The 10477-nt window shown below is 46.6% G+C and overlaps 1 gene segment (V, D, J or C); it reads left to right on the forward strand.

Moving 5' to 3' along the window:
• Positions 1–5361: 5361 nt before the first annotated feature.
• LOC139401279 (Ig kappa-b4 chain C region-like) lies at positions 5362–7445 on the forward strand (the record flags this gene model as incomplete). The annotated part of the segment is given in 2 exon segments: positions 5362–5427; positions 6841–7445. Coding segments are annotated over 2 exon segments (392 nt in total), but the record flags the coding sequence as incomplete, so codon positions are not given.
• Positions 7446–10477: the final 3032 nt, after the last annotated feature.

A 10477-nucleotide genomic window follows, 5' to 3' on the forward strand; every position in this document is an offset into this window, starting at 1 on the left:
TTTTCACTCTGTCTGTCATGTTGTGTCTTGTCTCTGTCCTTTCCCTTCACCCTGTCTCCCTCTGCTGGTCGTTGTTAGGTTACCTTTTCTCCCCCGCTTTCTCCCAGCTGTTCCTTGTCTCCTCTAACTACCCATTCACCCCGTTTCCCACCTGTTCCCTTTTTCCCTCTGATTAGGTCCCTATATCTCTCTCTGTTTCTGTTCCTGTCCTTGTCGGATTCTTGTTTGTGTTTCATGCCTGAGCCAGACTATCGTCATGTTTGCTGTAACCTTGTCCTGTCCTGTCGGAATCTGCCGGTCTATCTGAGCCTACCTATGTTTGGTTATTAAAGAAGCTCTGTTTAAGTTAGTTCGCTTTTGGGTCCTCATTCACTCACCAGAACAGAAGAATCCGACCAAGAATGGACCCAGCGACTTCGGATCCTCTCCACTCAGCCGTCGGGATCCAGGGAGCGATGCTAGGCAGACACGAGCAGGAAGTGTCTGCTGCTCGACATGCCGTTGAGACCCTGGCCACCCAAGTCTCCAACCTCACAGAACAGGTTCACCATCTCCGCCTCGATCCACCGGCCACTTCCAGGGCTTTCGAATCTCCGGAGCCCAGAATCAATAACCCGCCGTGTTACTCTGGGGAGCCCACTGAATGCCGCTCGTTCCTCACCCAGTGTGATATTGTGTTTTCTCTCCAGCCCAACACTTACTCCAGGAGCACTGCTCGTGTCGCCTACGTCATATCTCTCCTTATTGGACGGGCTCGTGAGTGGGGCACGGCAATCTGGGAGGCAAGGGCTGAGTGTACTAACCAGTATCAGGACTTTAAGGAGGAGATGATACGGGTTTTTGATCGATCTGTTTTTGGGGAGGAGGCTTCCAGGGCCCTGTCTTCCCTATGTCAAGGTAATCGATCCATAACAGACTACTCTATTGAGTTTCGCACTCTTGCTGCCTCCAGTGGCTGGAACGAGCCGGCTTTGCTCGCTCGTTTTCTGGAGGGTCTCCGCGCAGAGGTAAAGGATGAGATTCTCTCCCGGGAGGTCCCTTCCAGCGTGGATTCCCTGATTGAACTCGCTATTCGCATTGAGCGACGGGTTGATCTGCGTCACCGAGCTCGTGGAAAGGAGCTCGCGTTCTCCGTTGCCCCCCTCTCCGCATCACTACCATCTTCCTCTGCCGGCTCGGGAGCTGAGCCTATGCAGCTGGGAGGTATCCGCATCTCGACTAAGGAGAGGGAACGGAGAATCACCAACCGCCTCTGTCTCTATTGCGGTTCTGCTGGTCATTTTGTCACTTCATGTCCAGTAAAAGCCAGAGCTCATCAGTAAGCGGAGGGCTACTGGTGAGCGCTACTACTCCTGTCTCTCCTTCAAGATCCTGCACTACCTTGTCGGTCCATCTACGCTGGACCGGTTCGTCAGCTTCCTGCAGTGCCTTAATAGACTCTGGGGCGGAGGGCTGTTTTATGGACGAGACCTGGGCTCGGGAACATGACATTCCTCTCAGACAGTTAAGGGAGTCCACGGCCTTGTTCGCCCTGGATGGTAGTCCTCTCCCCAGGATTCAGCGTGAGACGCTACCTTTAACCCTCACTGTTTCTGGTAATCATAGCGAAACCATTTCTTTTTTGATTTTTCGTTCACCTTTTACACCTGTTGTTTTGGGCCATCCCTGGCTAGTTTGTCATAATCCTTCCATTAATTGGTCTAGTAATTCTATCCTCTCCTGGAACGTCTCTTGTCATGTGAAATGTTTAATGTCTGCTATCCCTCCTGTTTCCTCTGTCTCTTCTTCACAGGAGGAGCCTGGTGATTTGACAGGGGTGCCGGAGGAATATCACGATCTGCGCACGGTGTTCAGTCGGTCCAGGGCCACCTCTCTTCCTCCACACCGGTCGTATGATTGTAGTATTGATCTCCTTCCGGGAACCACTCCCCCCCGGGGTAGACTATACTCTCTGTCGGCTCCCGAACGTAAGGCTCTCGAGGATTATTTGTCTGTAGCTCTTGACGCCGGTACCATAGTCCCCTCCTCCTCTCCCGCCGGAGCGGGGTTTTTTTTTGTCAAGAAGAAGGACGGGTCTCTGCGCCCCTGCATAGATTATCGAGGGCTGAATGACATAACAGTTAAGAATCGTTATCCGCTTCCTCTTATGTCTTCAGCCTTCGAGATCCTGCAGGGAGCCAGGTTTTTCACTAAGTTGGACCTTCGTAACGCTTACCATCTCGTGCGCATCAGGGAGGGGGACGAGTGGAAGACGGCGTTTAACACTCCGTTAGGGCACTTTGAATACCGGGTTCTTCCTTTCGGCCTCGCTAACGCTCCAGCTGTCTTTCAGGCATTAGTCAATGATGTCCTGAGAGACATGCTGAACATCTTTGTTTTCGTTTACCTTGACGATATCCTGATTTTTTCACCGTCACTCCAGATTCATGTTCAGCACGTTCGACGTGTCCTCCAGCGCCTTTTAGAGAATTGTCTTTTTGTGAAGGCTGAGAAGTGCACTTTTCATGCCTCCTCCGTCACATTTCTCGGTTCTGTTATTTCCGCTGAAGGCATTAAGATGGATCCCGCTAAAGTCCAAGCTGTCATTGATTGGCCCGTCCCTAAGTCACGCGTGGAGCTGCAGCGCTTTCTCGGCTTCGCGAACTTCTATCGTCGTTTCATCCGTAATTTCGGTCAGGTGGCCGCTCCTCTCACAGCCCTTACTTCTGTCAAGACGTGCTTTAAGTGGTCCGTTTCCGCCCAGGGAGCTTTTGATCTCCTCAAGAATCGTTTTACATCCGCTCCTATCCTTGTTACACCTGACGTCTCTAGACAGTTCGTTGTCGAGGTTGACGCGTCAGAGGTGGGCGTGGGAGCCATTCTTTCTCAGCGCTCCCCCTCTGACGACAAGGTCCACCCATGCGCGTATTTTTCTCATCGCCTGTCGCCGTCGGAACGTAACTATGATGTGGGTAACCGCGAACTGCTCGCCATCCGGTTAGCCCTAGGCGAATGGCGACAGTGGTTGGAGGGGGCGACCGTTCCTTTTGTCGTTTGGACTGACCATAGGAACCTTGAGTACATCCGTTCTGCCAAACGACTTAATGCGCGTCAGGCGCGTTGGGCGCTGTTTTTCGCTCGTTTCGAGTTCGTGATTTCTTATCGTCCGGGCTCTAAGAACACCAAGCCTGATGCTTTGTCTCGTCTCTTCAGTTCTTCAGTAGCCTCCACTGACCCCGAGGGGATTCTCCCTGAGGGGCGTGTTGTCGGGTTGACTGTCTGGGGAATTGAGAGGCAGGTAAAACAAGCGCTCACTCACACTCCGTCGCCGCGCGCTTGTCCTAGGAACCTTCTTTTCGTTCCCGTTCCTACTCGTCTGGCCGTTCTTCAGTGGGCTCACTCTGCCAAGTTAGCCGGCCACCCTGGCGTTCGGGGTACGCTTGCTTCCATTCGCCAGCGTTTTTGGTGGCCCACCCGGGAGCATGACACGCGTCGTTTCGTGGCTGCTTGTTCGGTCTGCGCGCAGACTAAGTCCGGTAACTCTCCTCCTGCCGGCCGTCTCAGGCCGCTTCCTATTCCCTCTCGACCGTGGTCTCACATCGCCTTAGATTTTGTCACCGGACTGCCTTCGTCAGCGGGGAAGACTGTTATTCTTACGGTTGTCGATAGGTTCTCTAAGGCGGCTCATTTCATTCCCCTTGCTAAGCTTCCTTCTGCTAAAGAGACGGCACAAATCATCATCGAGAATGTTTTCAGAATTCATGGTCTTCCGTCAGACGTCGTTTCGGACAGAGGTCCGCAATTCACGTCTCAATTTTGGAGGGAGTTTTGCCGTTTGATTGGGGCTTCCGTCAGTCTCTCTTCCGGCTTTCACCCCCAGTCTAACGGTCAAGCAGAACGGGCCAATCAGACTATTGGTCGCATCTTACGCAGTCTTTCTTTTCGCAACCCTGCGTCTTGGTCAGAACAGCTCCCCTGGGCAGAATACGCCCACAACTCGCTTCCTTCGTCTGCGACCGGGCTATCTCCTTTTCAGAGTAGCCTCGGGTACCAGCCTCCGCTGTTCTCATCTCAGTTCGCCGAGTCCAGCGTCCCCTCCGCTCAGGCTTTTGTCCAACGTTGCGAGCGCACCTGGAAGAGGGTCAGGTCTGCACTTTGCCGTTATAGGGCGCAGACTGTGAGGGCTGCTAATAAGCGTAGAACTAAGAGTCCTAGATATTGTCGCGGTCAGAGAGTTTGGCTCTCCACTCAGAACCTTCCCCTTAAGACGGCTTCTCGCAAGTTGACCCCGCGGTTCATTGGTCCGTTCCGTATTTCTCGGGTCATTAATCCTGTCGCAGTTCGACTTCTTCTTCCGCGATACCTTCGTCGCATCCACCCGGTCTTCCATGTCTCCTGTATTAAGCCCGTTCTTCGCGCCCCCGCTCGTCTTCCCCCCCCCCCCCCCATCCTTGTCGAGGGCGCACCCATCTACAGGGTCCGCAGGATTTTGGACATGCGTCCTCGGGGCCGTGGTCACCAGTACCTTGTCGATTGGGAGGGGTACGGTCCTGAGGAGAGGAGTTGGGTTCCCTCTCGGGACGTGCTGGACCGTGCGCTGATCGAGGATTTCCTCCGTTGCCGCCAGGTTTCCTCCTCGAGTGCGCCAGGAGGCGCTCGGTGAGTGGGGGGGTACTGTCATGTTGTGTCTTGTCTCTGTCCTTTCCCTTCACCCTGTCTCCCTCTGCTGGTCGTTGTTAGGTTACCTTTTCTCCCCCGCTTTCTCCCAGCTGTTCCTTGTCTCCTCTAACTACCCATTCACCCCGTTTCCCACCTGTTCCCTTTTTCCCTCTGATTAGGTCCCTATATCTCTCTCTGTTTCTGTTCCTGTCCTTGTCGGATTCTTGTTTGTGTTTCATGCCTGAGCCAGACTATCGTCATGTTTGCTGTAACCTTGTCCTGTCCTGTCGGAATCTGCCGGTCTATCTGAGCCTACCTATGTTTGGTTATTAAAGAAGCTCTGTTTAAGTTAGTTCGCTTTTGGGTCCTCATTCACTCACCATAACACTGTCATGTAGGTTAGTACTGTATTGAGGAGTAACTACCGTATCATGTTGATGATCCATGCTCAGTTTTCTCCTATCACAGCCATCACACTCTGTAACTATCTTAAAAAGTCCCCATTCAATTCAGGCTGTTAGACAACAAAATGTGGATAAAGTCAAAGGGTGTGAATACTTTCTGAAGGCACTGCACATCAACATAGTCCACCAGCCATTTTCAAAATGTTGAAAGTTCAATGGGGAAAGTGAATGTGTCCAGTCTACTGGAGTTCCAGAGTGGACTAGTAGGGGGCATCAGTTCCATGTCTCTGTTATCATTCCCCTCTGTGTCTGTCTGGAGGTTTTCAGAATCAGAATCTATCACTGTGGTGGACTTTCGGTGGAGGGACCAAACTGAGTGTTGGCAGTAAGTATTCAGTTCTTGATCTTGACCTCTGATATCAAAATCCCAATTCATTTTCTTAACAATATTACAACTCCCTTAAATAGAAGGTAAAAATGTATATTTATTCTTCGAGAATTTGTTTTGCATTTATTTTCCTTAAAGTAAACTTAGTTCAATCAAAATGCCTATTCAAGATGTAATATATCAAACAAGGTTATACAGTGTGTATTCATTTGGAACAGAGATACTGTTGAAATCAGTGGTTTAGATGAATGTGGCTTTACAAAGAGCAAAAGCAGTGTCTCTATAGTGTCAGAGGTTTTTGTACGGCCGCTGAATGAGATTGTATCACTGTGGTTAACTTTTGGTGGAGGCACTAGACTGGATGTTGGAAGTAAGTTTACCTACCTCTAATATAGAAAATGTTCTGACCTTGCATATAGATGCACTGATGATCTTGTGAGAGAGGAAACTAAGATTAAAATGGAAATAAATGCTATGCATAGTTATGTTTTTGGTTAAAGAGTTATTCTCTTCATAAGAGTCCCCATTTGTGTGAAAATATATTTTGGTTAAACCTCAAATATTAACCTATTATTTTTGGTTAACAGACCTAGTCTCGTAAATAATATCACTATTCATTTTATTTAAATGTGTCTTTTAAATGTATATAATTGTTGTAAGATGGTTATATTCAACTTAATTCACTCCTTCAGCATTCAGCTACAAGGTATTGCTTAGCTTTGCTATCTATTTGCTATTTACTATTTTGTATCTTATTTGATCCCATTTGTTGTTTTATTTGCTATCTATTGAAAAGACTTGCTATCTTGTGAAGTCCAGCTTTTCTGCTGTTCATATGAATATAGGTTTATTTTCAATTTGATACAATATCTTGTAAATTACACGTAACTTTATTCATTTTCTTTTCGAAAAATTAAAACTTAAATGTTTTAGTGTGATTTTTAAATTAAATGTATTTCATTGTTAGGTGTTTACAGTCAACTGGAATTGATTTCTTCAGCACAGGCATATTATCAACCAATTGTAATTTAATTAATAATTTAAGAATTGTTCATACATTCTGTGAAATGTTCTTTAAAAGAATCATCATAATAATTAATAATGAAATGCAGTTTGATTCATAGGAGTTTATTCCATTACAATAAGGGAGGAATATTTCACATTTTAAATAGTAAAATTTTGAAGATAGTTGATTGTATTTTCAGTCATCTCATGTAGTTATAATATGCTTCAGTAGCTACTCAAAGGGAAGTGTGATAAACTGACTGTCTGTATGAGGAACAGAAACCTACTGATGGAAAAAAATTGTAATTTACAGCTAAGATGTAAAACTGCTGCATCATTATTGTCATATCAGTCTGATGATTGATTGATAGTTCCCCTCTCCATAACTTCCCACCTGTCTTTTAGGTGATGTTCGTCCCACCCTGACAGTCCTGCCCCCCTCCAGTGTGGAGCTGCAGCAGGGGAAGGCCACTCTCATGTGCCTGGCCAACAAGGGCTTCCCCTCAGACTGGAAGCTGAGCTGGAAGGTGGACGGCAGCAGCAGCAGCAACACCTGGGAGGTGACCGGGAACCCCGGGGTCCTGGAGAAGGACGGCCACTACAGCTGGAGCAGCACCCTGACCCTCCCTGTCGACCAGTGGAAGAAGGTGGGCTCTGTGACCTGTGAGGCCACCCAGGGCTCCCAGTCTCCTCTCTCTGAGACACTGAGGAGAGACCAGTGTTCTGATTAATGAGCTCCCCCCTCTGACTCCACTGTTTTTACTCTGCACCTCTCCTTCTTACTGTTCCAGCAATACCAGCACACTGATCTAATGCTGGGCTGGATCCTGTGTGGGAATCCTTCCTCCAGCCGGAGCTTTTAGCATAGTGGAACAAAGAACAGAATACATGTCTGATTCTGATGTCAAATAGATCTGTTTGGCTTTCATATCACATGTGTTCTGAACCTTTTTACTGTAATGCTGTTGGTTCTGACATGTTGAGACAATAAAGACGTTCAAAATGTTAAATTGTGTGTCTGGATATCATTCTTTAATGAGGTTTACCATTAGACATTTTTCTTTATGATTTGTTTAGTTTTCATAAGGAATGGAGAGCTCCGCCATGAAACACAATGTTACTGATACATTTCAGATAATGAACCTCTCTCAATGAACGCTTAGCTGATTGGGCCAAGTTTGGTACCAGTCAAACGGATATCTACAGTACGACTCAAACTGAATCCATGTGCTCTAAACTCACTGGTCTTCATGATGTTACTGATACTAAAGACATATTACAAACCCACTGGTCTTCATGATGTTACTAATACTGAAGACATGTTCTAAACTCACTGGTCTTCATGATGTTACTAATACTGAAGACATGTTCTAAACTCACTGGTCTTCATGATGTTACTGATACTGAAGACATATTATAAACCCACTGGTCTTCATGATGTTACTGATACTAAATACATATTATAAACCCACTGGTCTTTATGATGTTACTGATACTGAAGACATATTATAAACCCACTGGTCTTCATGATGTTACTAATACTGAAGACATATTATAAACCCACTGGTCTTCATGATGTTACTAATACTAAAACCATGTGCTCTAAACACACTGGTCTTCATGATGTTACTAATACTGAAAACATTATAAACACATGGATCTTCATGAGGTTTCTAATACTGAAGACATGTGTTCTAAACTCACTGGAACTCTCTGGGGACATGTGAACATCTGGCTACTGTGCTGCTCTATTCTGGGAGTGTTGCGTTAACCCTGCCCATGCAAATATCCCTTTCAGCCACACCACAGAACACAATCTCCCAGCCTCAAACCCTCTGGGACTGGGGCAGCTGTGTGTATCTCACTAGAGCTGACTAGGGCTGGAGAACCAGAATTCATGCTGGACTTTGTATAACGTTCAAGTTGGGGACTTCACTCTCAGGTCTTTATATGGCTACGTGATCTACATTTATTTGTGACAGATATACTGTATCACCATGAAATCAAAGTCGTTCTTCTTGAATTGAAACGATATGACTGTATTCGTTCTGTCAAGATTGGAGAGATATAGAAGTTGAGTAGGGCATAAATGGTTGGGTTTGGACAGGGTCAACATTCATGCTATTGCATACTGAAATGGGTGCTTCTTACAATATGAAGAGAAGTCAAAGCATAAATATAAACCTATTCTGAATTTTGCTTAACATGTCCTTAAAAAGAAAGCATTTTCTACAGCTTTGTATCCTTAGTGGTCCCAGTGTGTTTACAAAGATTTAAATTTTTTGGGAGAATGTATTGAGAGATATGTACAGTATGTGTCATATTTCGAAGAATTGGAGTTTAGAATACTTTAGAATACGGGAGACTCCGTAGCTCTGCAGCTGTTGAGTCAGAACAGTTCCTCTTTAGCTGCAGGAGGTTTTTGTATGGTGTTCTAACACTGTGTGAATGGAAAGCTGGCACCCTGCTGACAGTAGTAATCTGCTGCATCTTCAGCCTGGACTCCACTGATGGTCAGAGTGTAATGAGTATAAGGACTACCAGATCCACTCCCACTGAAACGACCTGGAATCCCAGACTGACGGGTTGTACCAGTATAAACCAAGAGTTTAGGAGCTTCTCCAGGTTTCTGCAGGTACCAGTGGAGATTATTACCCGTACTTGAACTGGCTGTACAGCTGATAGAGACAGTCTCTCCTGGACTAACAGACTGAGATTTAGGAGACTGAGTCAGAGTTATATCTGCTGCTGATTCTGAAAAATAAAACAAAAGTGTACAATGACTGATTAGTAAGGTTATCACAACAAATATCTATTTTCCAAATACTATCATGAAATATATCAGGCAAAACCAGAAGATATCAAGAAAATGATCTGCAATATTCACAAATTAAGTTTAATTCTGAAGCCAAATCCATCATGAATCAAAGTTAGTCAGTGTATCTCACCCTGAACAAGGAGTCCCAGTGTTCCCAGCAGTAGAATCAGTGACATCATCATTGTGTTGCGTGTCAGTGGCTCTGAAAGGAGTGAACAGTCACTGATCAACACTGGGGTTTTAAAAGTATGTGGAGCAATGAGGCAGGACAACTATGCAAAGCTTTCATCATTTACACAAATACACGCTCCGTGCACGTGCACACACACAGATAAACGAAGTCAGCAATTTTCAAAAGCTAGGTCTACCGTGAGACTCATCCGGAAGCTGATAAGAAATCCTGCAATGCCATCAGACGAACCATCAAACAGGCAAAGTGTCAATACAGGACTAAGATTGAATCCTACTACACCGGCTCTGATGCTTGTCGGATGTGGCAGGGCTCGAAAACTATTACAGACTACAAAGGGAAACCCAGCCGTGAGCTGCCCAGTGACGGGAGCGAACCAGACGAGCTAAATGCCTTTTATGCTCGCTCCGAGGCAAGCAACACTGAAGCTTGCATGAGAGCACCAGCTATTCTGGACGACTGTGTGATCACGCTCTCGGTAGCCGATGTGAGCAAGACCTTTAGACAGGTTAACATTCACAAAGCCGCGGGCTAGAGGGAATACCAGAACGTGTACTCAAAGCATGCGCGGACCAAGTGTCTTCACTGACATTTTCAACCTCTCCCTGGCTGAATCTGTAATACCTACATGTTTCAAACAGACCCCATAGTCCCTGCGCCCAAGAAAGAGAAGTTAACCTGCCTGAATGATTCCCGCCCTGTAGCACTCAGGTCGGTAGCCATGAAGTGCTTTGATAGGCTGGTCATGGCTCACATCAACACGATCATGCCAGAAACCCTAGATCCACTCCAGATGACACAATCTCAATCGCACTCCACACTGCCCTTTCCCACCTGGACAAAGGGAACACCTATGTGAGAATGCTGTTCATTGACTACAGCACAGCATTCAACACCACAAAGTGCCCACAAATCTCATCACCCTGGGAGTAAACACCTCCCTCTGCTACTGGATCCTGGACTTCCTGACTGACTGCCAAACAGGTGGTAAGAGTAGGCAACAACACATCTGCCACGCTGATCCTCAAAACTGG

Source organism: Oncorhynchus clarkii, unplaced genomic scaffold (genome assembly GCF_045791955.1).
Source record: "Oncorhynchus clarkii lewisi isolate Uvic-CL-2024 unplaced genomic scaffold, UVic_Ocla_1.0 unplaced_contig_9210_pilon_pilon, whole genome shotgun sequence".
In the NCBI taxonomy this organism is placed as follows: domain Eukaryota; kingdom Metazoa; phylum Chordata; class Actinopteri; order Salmoniformes; family Salmonidae; genus Oncorhynchus; species Oncorhynchus clarkii.